This window comes from Aquarana catesbeiana, linkage group LG02 (genome assembly GCF_042186555.1).
Source record: "Aquarana catesbeiana isolate 2022-GZ linkage group LG02, ASM4218655v1, whole genome shotgun sequence".
In the NCBI taxonomy this organism is placed as follows: domain Eukaryota; kingdom Metazoa; phylum Chordata; class Amphibia; order Anura; family Ranidae; genus Aquarana; species Aquarana catesbeiana.
This window is the reverse complement of record NC_133325.1, coordinates 695,939,868-695,954,882: the sequence shown is the minus strand read 5'-3', so window position 1 is coordinate 695,954,882 and position 15,015 is coordinate 695,939,868. Positions and strand designations below refer to the sequence as shown.

The 15,015-nt window shown below is 41.1% G+C and overlaps 1 protein-coding gene across 1 annotated transcript in view; it reads right to left on the bottom strand.

The window, feature by feature from the left end:
* Positions 1-1,475: 1,475 nt before the first annotated feature.
* Positions 1,476-15,015, bottom strand: part of CPD (carboxypeptidase D) — a 203,927-nt gene continuing 190,387 nt past the window's right edge. The window contains exons 20-21 of the mRNA XM_073616853.1: positions 9,380-9,479; positions 1,476-6,298 (exon numbers count right to left, since the gene is read on the bottom strand). Of these exons, the coding sequence (XP_073472954.1) occupies positions 6,072-6,298; positions 9,380-9,479 (327 nt within the window). The 3' untranslated portion in view covers positions 1,476-6,071. The remainder of the gene's footprint in view (positions 6,299-9,379; positions 9,480-15,015) is intronic.

The window sequence follows — 15,015 nt, the reverse complement described above, 5'->3', positions numbered from 1 at the left end:
TTCTGCCAAATAGTCACTTATCAATGCACTTTTTCACTTTATGATTGGTATCACTGATTTATGTATTTTATTTAAAACTGCTTTCTTTCATCAATAGTATCTTTGCATATCTTTGAAGAATATATGCTATTTTCCTTATGTTGATTAATTGTATAGTACTCCTTTTGGGTTTAGAAGTCTGTCACATTTTGCTAGTATGCAGTACATACTAGCACATTATGACAAACTGCCCCGGGGTAAAATTATTTTTGTTGATGCGGTTTACTACCGCTTTAAGACATTACATTCATTCAAGTGGGCCACCAATGCACCAGAACGGACAAAAAAATCCAACTGCATGTTGGTAACTAAAATGCAGGTCCATTGTCCAAGAGTGCTGGAGTGCCATTGAAAATGAGTGGCACTGCAATGCATTAACATGTGTAATATTTGCTATCGCAACACACAAAGCCAGCCTGAAAGGAGATCTTTCCCTCCTTTTACTAAAAATTGCATCAGCATACACTCTGCATGCAGTTATAAAATTCCCTTACCTTCATAAGTCAAAATTTTTTGCTTTTACTTACAATTATTGTTGATCCTGGTTTCTTGAGGCACTGGTGATGTAATCCTGGCCTCAAAGCGGCATCCTGAGAACTTCCTGTCAGGAGGCAGACTCAATCTGCCCTTTAGTAAAAACTGCCACATGAGTAAGACAGGGAGGAAAAGTAAAGTATGGTATGCAAAGAACAAAAAGCCTGGAATTATCTACGAGTATGTTTGTATATTGCCATTACTAAAAATTTAAGACGATCGATCGGTCCCTGCACTTACCCCATCTAGTTTCCGGGCTTCCTTCGGGTGGCGGCTTAACCCTGTGTTTTGCCTTTGTATATTTTAGAAGGGTGAAGTTTCCCTTTAAGGCATGCACCTGTGTTGCAACACACCACCACACAGAGGCACATTTCCATGTTTTGTTGCAGTGCTTCAAGAAAAATAATGCAGGTGCATGTTCTGGTCTGTTGTGGTGTATTGATACACACTGGACCATGCAGATGTGAATAGGGCCTATAGCTTATAATTTACAACATAAGTGCAGGTGTACATTAAGGCCCCATATGCACATGGGCACTTGTGTGCTCTTGAGCCTCTTAGCGTAAAATGTCAGCTGCTTTCCTCAGCCTGGGGAGCCACAGTGTCATGTACAGCCGCCTATATAAGTGAATATTTGTTTGCGGCCAACTGCTTGTAAATGCTGAGGGCTTCTGTGATTACCTGCGCATGCGGTGTCCTGTTCCCAAACACACAAGTGGCGCGTAAGCTATAAGTGCAGAAAAAAGCTGATACAGAAGCCACTAGGTTTACAAGCTACTGGCCTCATAGAGCCTCTCACTTGTATGAGCAGCTGTATGCTCCACTCCAAGCGTGCAAAAGTCTATGTGCATGGGGCCTAATAGAAACAAAGCACAAAATGAGATAAATGACTCTTGCACACATTTATGCATCCTGTATTTATTACCACAAAAGGATGAGAATATAAAAAATCAAGTGAAAACATAAAAAGACATCATGTAGAATGGGCTGCTCTTTACAGGCACAAAAGCAATACATACCATTATCTTTTTTACCAATTTAACAACAGTATTCAGGTTTTCATCCAAACTTCAACTAAAGGTAATGAGGGTTTTTAAAGCATAATTAACACTTTCAATGGAGTCACTGTATTAATCCCCATGGTAAGGTATTGCAGCATTGTATTGACCAACGCCATATGCTTCCAGTGCTTCAACTGCTGCAACAAGGCACTTCAGGAGTTATTACATATTGATACAGGAGGGCAGAAAATACATAACCAGAGTGCCTTATTGAGAGAAACCCTTAATACTGCATGGTCTCAGTTTTTTTCACTGTCAAATATATAAAATGTAAGAGCAGAATGGGATTAATAAGTTTCCATTAAAAGGAATCTTAGACAGGTGATTTGATTTGTGACAAAATGTCTTTAAAGGTGTATATACAGTATGGGGTGGCATGACAATTATGATATTTTAAAATAGAGGGTTAGCGTGTATGTCGCAAAACCTCAACTTAAAGTGGTACTTTGTTATAGCAAGGTGCTTGCAAGTCTCTTTTATCACCATGCGCTGTCATAAGTAGCACAAGTACAACAGTAGACTGTACTGAATCTTCTAGTTATTCTGCAGTCTAAAAACACTATTTTAAATAATATCCCATCTCAATTTACTATAGCTAAATCACAAGTGTTTCTTTGTGCTTACACAGAGAACAGGGCAAGCACATCCTTATATTTGTATCCTTCCCATCACAGGCTTGATAAGACAGATCAGTACTGTATCTCAGAAAGAAAAAAAGAAATTGCGCTCGGAGGTCCAACTCAGCGGCCAACACATCAATTGACATGAATTGATCCAAAGTACATGTATAACAGTGCAGCTGCATTGTTATATATAGATATCAGTACTGTAGCCTCTCCTCTCACTATGTCCTGGTGTAGGAGAGAGAGATCGATCTCTAGTATCACAGGACAAGCAGATCTGCAGAAAAACATCAGTCTTACAATTTTGATATTTAATTAATCGAAAGCAGAGTTTGTTGCACTAAAAACATATTTTAATTTGATTTACAAGAATAAAAATTAGTGGGCAACATAAATTAAGATGTCAACAGATTAAAAGGCCAGCCCCATATTCTCTATGCTGTTCAATGCTAAACTTCTATCCACAGCTTATTCTAAAGTCTAGTCGTTTTTTTTTCTTCTTCTTTGAAGCTTTGAATAAAGTGGGAAAATGTTCGAACATGTCAGGTTTCATTGCAGTCTATGTCCTTACTGGAAAGGTTTGTCTCATTTTTCTGTCTTGGTCTTAGGGTGTCACGGGGATAGTAAGTAATGTAAAATCTCCCCAGCACTTTATCTCTCAGTAGGGTAGGGTGAGACATTTCAGTTTTAATCACAGTGTCTTTCTGTCCTGATGACAGACTTTACAGGGATGGAAAGCAAGAAGACATTTTCCCAAACAAGTGAAGGCCAGCAAAAAAAAACTGACATTAGGTCTAAACCAGGGGTGTTCAACCTTTTGACCTTCATTGGAAGAAGAGGATTTGTCTTGGGCCACACATAGACTACACTAACAATAAGAATAGCAAATGAGCAGAAAAAGTTGGGCAGATCAGATGTTAACGATCACTGATATAAATAATGTATCTGTGTAATAATAATAATAATTTTTATGATAAAAAGTAAAAGAGGTCAACATGAAATGAACGCATCACTATCTGGTGCGATGGATGTGGTAGCAACTCTCAATGAACTCTCAAGAGTGGTCATCAGATATTTTGCCCTTCATGGGCTTCATCCTTGAAAATAGTTGCTGCCGAAAACAAGACATGAATAAGGTGTGATTGTGAAGAGTGGGATATTTTTCTTTGGGAAGATTAAAGTCCAGTAAAGAGACATTGACAAACTTTTCTTTGGCTAAATGTGTCCGTTAAGTGTAAACGCATTTTTACAAAATCCCCCCCCCCCCCCCCCAAAAAAAAGTAAGATCACAATTTTGTGTTGGGACACCCCTGGTCTAAACCTTCCCCACACTATAGAAAAAACAAAGTTGGCTGATATTGGCCTGACACAGATGCAGACTTCCTCTTGCAGGTATACAGTTCCTGGTATTTGAGAATATCTCACACTTCCATTAATCACTACCTTGATCTGACACCAAAGAGCAGCTGCCATGCTCCTGTTTTTAAACACTGGCTGGCTAAGCATATCGGCCTATCCTTTTATTAAGTGGCATTGTAAGTAACTGGAGACTCAGTACTGTTTACTGGCATATTTGTGCATTATGTCTGCACAAGATTATAGTAAACTTTTTATGCAATTAAAAAGTCCATGTTAAAATGAAAGTCACCAAAAAGCATTCAATGTGTTAAAGAAGAAGCTTTTCTTGGTTTCCCTGTTCTCTTAGTGTAAAGTCATGGGTCCAAGCTCTTTACGCTACCTGCTCCACACTGTAGTTTTAGCACACCAGATGTTGAAGACTTCGCACAGACGTCTATAGGCGGGATACAACAGCTAGAGGGTGCTATAAGCCAAGGTGACTTGGAAAGACTGCAAAGAAGTAACTAGATAGATCAGCACAACTACAGACATGAAGTTGCGAAAGACCTAAATCTGTTCTCATTCTACACAAACTGAACACTAATCAATAGCGTTACTCTTTAGGCAGACTAAGGCAGGCCATAAACCACAAATTGAAGGAAAGAAAAATCACTCAATTCCACCTTCAACACTGCACTATTGTATTCTGACAGAAGGTGGTTTCCCCGCTGTCAGAATAAAACTATTACGGCTGCTTGCTATAGCCGGCCACAGTAATCCCACCAAAAATAAACAGACGGGCTGGTTGTGCTGAAATTGATTGTTAGAACGACTGCAGCACAACCAGCCTGTCCATAGATGGATCAAAATTCAGCTGGTTCCTGCTAAACCAGTTGAATTTTGATCCGTCTATGGCCGGCTTAAGGGTCAGACATTTGTTGATACAATCTTTGCCTATTGTGCTGCTTTACATTTACCAGCAATATAAAAACTGCATGTCATTCAAGAGCTTAAGGCCTCAAACAGTGGGAGAAACAGCAGAGCTGCAGGAACAAAACTTTTGATCACGCCAGTATAATTACTGATCAGATAAGACGTCTGTTTACAAACCAAGTTGGTGAAAAATCACTAGAAGAATAGACTTCAGCATGTACAAAATGATTCCTCTTCATACTGTATGCCCAAAAGCTACCAATTCACAATATCCAACACCCTGCCCAGGGACAGAACTGCTACTTGTAACAAGCTCATAGACAAGTATAAAATCTCAAAGGCCAATAGCATTTTCAGTACAATCAGTGAGAAAGTATATGAGTAATTACTGCATGGGACAGGAGTGATGAATCCCACCCAAGCTGTATAGAACATTATAAGGCAGTGGATTTGGCAGCTATCTTAGCAAACTGAACACGAGTTCAAAGATTTACCTTTGTCACAACATGACAAGGAGATAATAATGATAAAAAAAAAGCATTGCAGATCTAAACACAGGTAACTTGATCAAACCCACAATATGTAGGGACTACAAACATGGGGCCTCATCCTCATTTATGAGAAATATGATGCCTCTTCATGTATCGCTTATACATAGGCAGAAATATTTTATTCCGACATAAGGAATAGTAGTGCATTATTTAGCTTGGCTTTTAGTAATGAAGAACACACCTGCTATGTTTCAGTGAAAAAATGAACATAGCAAGCAAAGGATTCTGGGAAATGTGCTTTTTGCTACCTTGCTTAAAATGGCAAGTGGTGGTAAATGGGAAAGCTTGCTGACAATTCAGCAGCCTATAGAGAAAGCTGGTGTTCTGTTGTACCTAATGTCCATAGCATCTTCATAACTATAATGTTCTGAAGAGAACTAAATGTTATTAAAGCACTCTAGGTTCACCACCTTTTTGGATTTTTAGGACATTCAGCAACTATTATGAATGTTAGTGATCTCATGTGAGACATTCATGGTTTTGTGGCATAAAATATGAAAAAAAAAAAAAAAAAAATGGTCAAGAAATAATCCCAATCAGTTAGCAAATACAATAAAGATGACATCACTTTCACGTAGACAGTCATATTTTTCTGCTATGGAGATGTCATAATGGGAAGAAGTACAAAGGCTCAGTAAAGCACCTTGCCGAATATTGCAATAGATCCTAACCTAAAATGGCTGCTGAGCAGTAAAGTGTGCGCTAGGTAAGGCTTCACTAGCAATCCAATGTTGTTCGGCTCCTTAGATCTTCGCATTCTTCTGCTAGCAGACAATAGGCTTCATCCACACAAACACACAAAAATAATAATATCAATTAAAAAATAAAATAAAAGGACACTTAAACATAAAAGTAGTTCCAAAGAAGATCAATGGCAAAATGTGCAAGTATGACTGTCAGGAAGTTGCTGAAGCCAAACCAGGAATTTTTCCCTAGAGTGGGGAGAACTGGGTCTCCTACTTGGTGCAACTAGTCCTGGCAATTTTGTTTTTTCAATGTTTGCTGGTGTACAGTGTCTCTTCCTCTGTGTCCGTTTCATCCTGGAACTCATTGCTTAATAGGGATTTCTTGGATCCTGCAGACATCAGACGCAGCTCATCCTCATAGTCGTCGTGATGCTGCCGCAGCCGATGGAATCCATCCTTGTGTCTGTTGGACTTGATAGAGCACACACACCAGATAATGCAGGCCATAAGGAGCAAGGCTGTCATTGTGGCTCCTGAAAACGAGTAACAAGACAGTTTAGTTTGTAACCTTAAAGGTGTTGTGTTATGGCAGTGCATACAAGCACTGCCAGTTCAACTGCTAGTATAACCTGTAGTATATACTGTATGGCCTTTTTTTTAATTCATCTAATAAATACCTCACCAGTCACGTGACCGCTAATGGGGGGAAGGAATAAGGTATTTAGAATATGAATTTTTAAAAAACGGCATACTGTATATACTACAGGTTATCCTAGCATTGATGCTGGCAGTGCTTGTGTGCAGTAATTTTGTTATCATAGCAGCGCTGGGATGTTAGGCCAAGAAAGAATGATCAATTCAGGAATATGTATGATCCACATATAATGACGCTACATACTGTAAACAGAATAGGCTGTGTTGTAATGAAAAGGTCATTTATAGATGCTGCATCTGAAATTCTCTTCTATAATACCAAGAAAGAATGGAAATGTCAACTCAACTTACTCGAAACTTCATGTACTGTAAATGCTAAAACTGAATTCAAATGATGTTACCTTATTCTTATTATTGCTATATAATAAAATAAACCATGGGTCTTCAAACTATGGCCCTCCAGCTGTTCAGGAACTACAATTCCCATCATGCCTAGTCATGTCTGTGAATGTCAGAATTTTACAATGCCTCATGGGATATGTAGTTCCGCAACAGCTGGAGGGCCGTTGTTTGAGGATCCCTGAAATAAACAGACTGAAAGACTAATGAATTCACCAAGTCATATATTCGTACGCTGAGAACTACAATACTGTATATTGAACACTTAATTTGCACAGCACACAAATTAGGCATCAGCCTCAGATCAGATTCAGAGAAAGTATAGAAACTTTTCAGAAAAATGCTAGTTGCCTTGCTGTCTTTGGTGTCCATACTTTGAGTCATTACCAATAACAAAAAAGCACACCAGGAGTTCTGCCTTCACTCTCACTTTCCTGATCTGTATGCTTGTTCCCTGTCTGTGTTTAAAACGTATTGACACCAGAGACAGGCAGCTAGCCTTTTCAGAAGGTGCTCAGCAACAGCATCCTACATATTTATCTTAGTACAGATTCCCTTTAAAGGGGTTGTAAAGGTTCACGTTGTTTCACCTTAATGCATCCTATGCATTAAGGTGAAAAAACATCCAACAATACCACCCCCCCCCCAGCCCCCCCATTTTACTTACCTGAGTCCGTTCACCTGCTGCGCTCGCCCCCGAATTCCTCTTCGCCGCTCAGCCGTTGATTGTCTAGAGTGGATGGATTGAAAGCAGCGCAGCCATTGGCACGCACTGCTGTTAATCACATCCAATGACGAGGCGCGCCGGGAGGCGGGGCCGAGTGATACAGTCAGCGGCTATAGCCGCCGGCTGTATCACGGGAGTGCGCCCACAAGAACTAAACACCATGCGAGAGAGCTCGCATGAAGGTGTTTAGTTCTTGCGGGGGGGAGCTGAGACAGCCGCCGAGGGACCCCAGAAGACCAGGTTCAGGGCCACTCTGTGCAAAACAAGCTGCACAGTGGAGGTAAGTATAACATGTTTGTTATTTAAAAAAAAAAAAAATAAATTTACCCTTACAACCCCTTTAACCACTTCAATACCCGCCTATAGTAAAATGACGTCCTCTATTTGTGGGGTGATATCTGAATGATGCCTGCAGCTAGATGCATCATTCAGATATCATTCTTTTCAGCCGCCGATTCTGTGCACGACAAGAACGATCATATCTGCAGTGCCGCCGCTTGATCGTTTTTATAGGTGACGGGAGGGGACGTCCCCCCCCTCCCGCCGCCATCCGGTGCTTCTCCGGGCTCTCCTGTGCCATCGGGAGCCCGGAGAATGAATCGGCCGGCACCGGTTTTGAAGATAGAGATGACTGGTGAACGGATGGTCACCAGACATCTCTATGACTGTGGGAGTCCCGGGCGCGTCCTTATGATGTCACGCCCGGGTACCCGGAAATAACCGAAGCCGCGATCGTGGCTGTCAGCATGAGATCGGTGAATTTTTTTTTCCGATCTCATGCTTTCCAGCCTAGAGGAGAGATGTGGGGTCTTATTGACCCCACATCTCTCCATAAAGAGGACCTGCCACATAGATTCCTATTACAAGGGATGTTTACATTCCTTGTAATGGGAATAAAAGTAATCAAAAAAAAAAAGTTAAAAAAAAAAAGTGTAAAAATAAAAAATGAAGTAAAAAAAAAAAAAAAAAAAATTAAAAACGCCCCTGTCCCCGGTAGCTCGCGCTCAGAAGCGAACGCACACGTAAGTCCCGCCCACATATGTAAACGCCGCTCAAACCACACATGTGAGGTATCGCCGCGTGCGTTACGGCGTGTGCAACAATTTTAGCACTAGACCTCCTCTGTAACTCTAAACTGGTAACCTGTAAAAAATTTTAAAATGTCACCTATGGTGATTTTTAAGTAATGAAGTTTGGCGCCATTCCATGATTGTGCGCAATTTTAAATTTATTTCATTTATTTTAAAGCGTGACATGTTAGGTATCCATTTACTCAGCGTAACATCATCTTTCACATTATACAAAAAAATTGGGCTGACTTTACTGTTTTGTTATTTTTTAATTCATGAAACCGTTTTTTTTTTCCAAAAAAAAAGGCGTTTGAAAAATTATTGCGCAAATACCATGTGAGATAAAAAGTTGCAATGACTGCCATTTTATTCCCTAGGTTGTCTGCTAAAAAAAACATATATAATGTTTGGGGGTTCTGAGTAATTTTCTAGCAAAAAAAATTATGATTTTTACATGAAGTAGAGAAGTGCCAGAATAGGCCCGGTATTGAAGCGGTTCATAAAGAAGGCGATACTAACGCCATGTTTTTCAGATCAGTAACCTCTAGCAAGTTGAGTTGAAGTGGTTATAAAGGCTTAAGGTTTTTTACCTTAATACATTCCCCCCAATACATACCTGAGCCCAATCAAATTCCAGCGCTGTACCTGTGCATTACTTGGATCTCAGTCACTTGGAATGCCCTCTGTACAGTGAAACCTGCCCTATTAACCAAGGTATGTTTTTGACACTTAATAAAATTAATATATACGGTAGAATATCCTACCTGCAATAGTAACAACCAGCTCCCGGGGCAGTCCAAAAATACGGTTATCCATGACAAAGATTATTTCAACAGAGCTAGCTGCATCATGTCGAACATGAACCTGGAAAGAACACAAAAAAGACAATGTGGAATCCATGCTTTATTTGAACAAAATAATATTTTTTGTTTTGTACAGACTGTTAAATACTTTTATTACTACTATTGAACAACTAGGAAGTCTTAAATCTGGAATTTATATATACAGTAGCCTTTCTAACGACTTCAAGAAAAGGACTTTACACTGAGTAAAAAAAAAAAAAAAAAATCTTTTTCTTTCCCTCTCATCTATTAAAGTAGTTTTAAAGAAGCCTAAATAGTTTCTACCTTAACGCATTTCCTGTGTTAAGGCAACAAATGTTTAGGCAGTAGTATTGCCCCCCCCCCCCCCCCACGGGGGGAGGGGGGCTCTGTGTAAATTTTATGCATTACATATGCGATTTTCAATCAAAATGTATACGTTTTGCATCATAGGAATGGTTTTGCTGGAGTGTCTAATAGAATACACCAAGATAGAAGTATATTGGTGTGGAGTCTCAATCAGGTTTTCATTGTTTTTTGATGCTCAAGCTCAAAGAGCTGCCTGAAGAACCCTAACTCCCGAAGCTGGCACTATATGAGGCAGAAACACCCACCTGGTAGAATTAAAAAAAAGCGTAAACAGAAGACTAAGTAGCAGACCAATAGATGCTCAGAGACCTAGCAGAGTGAAGACAGAAGGAAAGCAGCGCCATCTAAGTGCAGCATTATTAAGACATTTTATTCCATAAAAGACAATTGGTAACTCACAAGATGTATGAGATGTCAGCGCATGTGGGATTAATAATGTGGTTCATCCGCTCGTGGGGAAGACGATCTTCTCACTGGTGAAGAGGCAGCTGATGGGTCGAGGAACACCGGTGGTTCCATCAGCTGCCTCTTCACCAATGAGAAGATAGTCTTCCCCACGAGCGGATGAACCACATTATTAATTCCACATGCACTGACATCTCACACATCTTGTGAGTTACCAATTGTCTTTTATGAAATAAAATGTCTTAATAATGCTGCACTTAAATGGCGCTGCTCTCCTTCTGTCTTTGCCTTCCACAGAGTTACTTCTAGACTGTCACCGGCTGGCAGCCACCACAGTCAGCTTATCTAAGAACACTTTAACTGTCCTTGTGCCACAAATGTACCCCTCCACATGAACTCGATGTGAAAGAGTTCTAATTACCCACTCTCTAATGTACTTTCTCTTACCTAGCAGAGCGAGCCTTAACAGGAAAGGAGAGCACCCAATACTTCAGACAATAATATTGAATGAAAGTCTGTATAAGCTAACTAGAAATGGTGGAATTAGAAGCTGGGGAATCCTTACAAAAATGTGTTATCTGATTGGAGAGAGCCCCCCCAGTCCCTCCCCTTCCTCTGACATGGGCCGCCGGAGTGGTCGCATCATCTCCCTTGGCCTGCCACATTATTCTCTCAATCCTGCAAGTGATCATCTTCCTGGTGGGCTCCAGCTTTACTACACACCACACTGAAGTGTGCCCTCCCTGCAGGACACCAACAGCTGGTCCCAGCAAACCTTCCGGCTGGTATGTAAACCTTGAGCCTAATTCCATCAAGAGTGCTGGGCTCTCCATATAGTGTTGAGGCCGGAGGAGACTTGGGCTTTTACCTTTTAAATTAGACTGTTGTTCACACATGAGTGTTTTTATCTAGACTGTGTGCTTTATTTATGGCCACATAATAAATGTTACTTCATGGTTTATATTGAAGCAAGTTTTATTTGTTTATTCATCACCCTCCAATTTATCTACTTATTGCTCACGAACACCCTGACTTACCTACAAGTGCACATCATATAGCCTTTGTACTTATTATCTTTGGTAGGTCAGCAGAGTAACCCCATGGCTGAGCAGCTCCTGACAATTAGATTATAGGGCAGCCCTGCTGAGGCTCAGGGATATCACCAGCAGATTGAGATGCGGCTGCCCTAGCCTAGAGTCCAAGGCAGCAAGTTTAGGGATCACGTGGATGTCTTCAGCTGAGAGGCACACTACATCCCTTTTCCTGCTTTACAGAGGTCAGCATGACATGGAACACAAGGCATTCAATTTTCTGAAGGAGGAAACAGCAATTCCTATCTCAGGGAATACATTATATTTTTAGAAAGGAATCACTGATAAAAGCATAAAATAGTAGGCTACAGAATACTAAATCATGCTGGAAAGTCCATGGCTAAAGTAAAATGGAAAAAAATAAAGTGCTGAAAGTCACGCAATTTGCTGGCAAATTGAGTACTAGTTGATGTGACTTTGAAGCAACTTTCAGGGAATATCTGAGTAATCTTCCTGTAATGTCAGATCCAAATCACATCAATACAGAAGAGAATCCGATTTGGAGGTGACTTACATTAAAGTCTATGGGCACAAGTCAGATAGAAGTCACCTTAAAGTAGTACAGAATCCTTTTCTAAAGTTGGAGCGACTTCAGTAGTGCTAATTAACATAGCTCTCATTGACTAAAATGGCATTTCACATGTCACATGACTCGGGGTCTCACAAGTCGGATCCGAAGTCGCAGCAGTGTGAACCGAGCCCTACAGTCATGGCCAAAAATATTGGCACCCTTGCATTTCTGTCAGATAATGCACCACTTTGCCTAGAAAATTGAAGCAAATGTTTAGGCATTACCATGTTTATTTATTTTGTTTGTATTGACATGACACAAAAAGTGGAGAAACAAAAAGCTAACTGACACATTCCATGCAAAACTCCAAAAAGGGATTGGACAAAATTATTGGCACACTCAATTTAATATTTGGTAGCACACCCCTTGGAAAAAATAACTGAAATCAATTGCTTCCTATAACCATCAATGAGTTTCTTAAACCTCTCTACTGGAATTTTGGACCTTCTTGGACTAGGACTCTTCTTTCGCCAACTGCTCCAAGTCTCTCAGATTGTAAGGGTTCCTTCTCCCAACTGCTGTTTTAAGATCTCTCCACATGTGTTCTATGGGATTTAGATCTGGACTCAATGCTGGCCAGTTCAGTACTCTCCAGCGCTTTGTCTTAAACCATCTCTGGGCGCTTTTTGACGTGTGCTTCGGGTCATTGTCCTGGTGATGGAAACCCAACTTTCTGACACTAGCCCCTACATTGCGCCCCAGAATTCTTTGGTAGTCTTCTGATTTAATAATGCCATGCACATGGTCAAGACATCCAGTGCCTGAAGCAGCAAAGAAACCCCAAAAACATCATTTACTTTTCTTTAAAGGCCTCATTTCTTTTTCTGAAAGGATTTTTACATCATACATACCTGTAAAATCCTTTTCTTTGAGTACATCAAGGGACACAGTGTGAGGCTAATATTCATTACCTGCTGGGTTATAATCCATCATTAGGTGAATGGACACTCATAGACCAAATCTTCAGACAGGAAGTGACCCCCTATATAGCCCCTCCCATACAGGAAGTACTTAAGTTTTGTAGCAAGCACTAAATCCTCAAAAAAGAGGGGAGGGATCTCTGTGTCCTAGGATGCACTAAAAAAAAAGGATTTTATAGGCAAGTATGACGTAAAAATCCTATTTTCTTTTTCATACATCATGGGACACAGAGTCAGGCTAATATTTATGACCTGCTGGGACGTCCCAGAGCAATAGCCTTGAGGGGAGGGAGACATCCTGCCAAACAATAGCCATCAGAACTTATACAGCAGCCCAGAGTACACTGCGGCCAAAAGCCAAATCCTCGGCTGCTCGAACATCCACTTGATAAAATTTTGTGAACGTATGCACTGAAGACCAGGTATCAGCCTTACAAATCTGAGCCACAGATACCCGAAAAGCCAAGGAGGTTTCTACACCCCTGGTAGAATGAGCTCTCACCCTAAAGGGAGAATTTTTATGTTTCAGACCGTAGGCCTGAATGACCAACTGATGAACCTGATTGGCAATGGAAGCTTTGGAAGCCGCCTGCCCCTTCTTGGGTTCCTTTTTTATTTTTTACCAAGAGTCTGCTCCTCGGATCTCCGCAGATCTAGACAGATAAGCCTTGACTGCCCAGACAACGCCCAAAGAATGCAGTCGCCTCTCTTCCGCTGAATTGAGGCTGAGAGAAAAAAGCTGGCAAAATAATGTCCTGATTTAAATGGAAGGCCGACACCACTTTTGGCAAAAAGGATGGAACAGGTTGTAACACGACTCCGTCATGCTGAAGGATCAAGTACGGTTCCCTGCATGAAAGGGCCGCCAACTCCGACACCCTTCTAGCCGAGATTATAGCTATCAGGAAGGCTAGCTTGCATGACAGCAAGTCTAATGGAATTTCCTTAATAGGTTCAAATGGTTGTTTCTGTAACAGACAGGACCAAGTTCAAGGCCCAAGGACACATAGGTGACCTAATGGGGGGAAGCATGCGAGTTGCCCCTTGCATAAAGGTTCAGATCAGTGAATGAGAGGCTGGTGGCCCTTGGAAGAATACGGATAGGGCCGAAACCTGACCTCTGATTGTACTCAAAGCCAATTTGATTTCCACAGCTGACTGTAGAAAAGAGAGAATTCTCCCAATCACATATTTCTGAGGGTGCCATTTTCTGGCTTCACACCAAGCAATAAGTCTTCCAGACCTTATGATAAATCAGCTTTTCTAGCATTCATTAGAGTAGACACCACTGGTCCCGAGATGCCTCGGTCCTTTAACAGCTTGGCTTCAATAGCCATGCCATCAAATTTAGAGACTGTAAATTGGGGTGGAATATAGGACCTTGAGACAGTAGATCGGGGCGATGTGGAAGCGTCCATGGCCCATCTATCATCAGTCTCGCAACCTCCGGGAACCAGGGCCTTCTGGGCCAGGCTGGTGCCACCAGAATCAGTGGAACCCCCTCTCTCTGAATCCTGCACAACAAATGTGGAAGGTGAGGGATCGGAGGGAAAGCATAAACTAGGGAGTACTGGCTCCATGGAACTATCAGAGCATCTGCTCCAATTGCCAGAGGATCTCTTGTTCAAGACACAAACTGCTGTAGCTTGTTGTTGAACCTGGATGTCAGTCGCTCGACCTCTGGCCATCGCAAACGTTGGCAAATTTCCTGGAACACCTCTGGGTGTAGGGACCATTCCCCCGGGCAGATCTGCTGGCAGCTGAGATAATCTGCCTTCCAGTTCTCTATTCCCTGGATATGGACTGCCAATATCATTGGCACATGTCCGTTCAAAGGTATGCCACCAGTTAGAAAGAGGGGGATATTTTATCATTAGTAGGTACTATCCATCCTTTAAATGTATAAAGCAAATTTGGATTGAAAGAGAAGGCAGCAAGGGCCTCTCCAATTAGGTCCTGCCTCTTTCAGAAGGTTTGTGACTATTGCGGTACCAGGGGGATACAGACAAGAATTCATAAAATTTTTTTAGTTTATTCAAAAATAAGACATTAAAAAGTCCAAAAAGGGACATAATATGAACAATAACATAATAACAAAGAGATGTTTACAGCAATGTTGACCAGAAGATTATATTTGTAATGCCCGCACAGATAGATGAAGGCAGATTATTTAATACTTGCAGACGTGACCTCTACAGTTTTGCGGTCAAGCCGCTTCTTCAG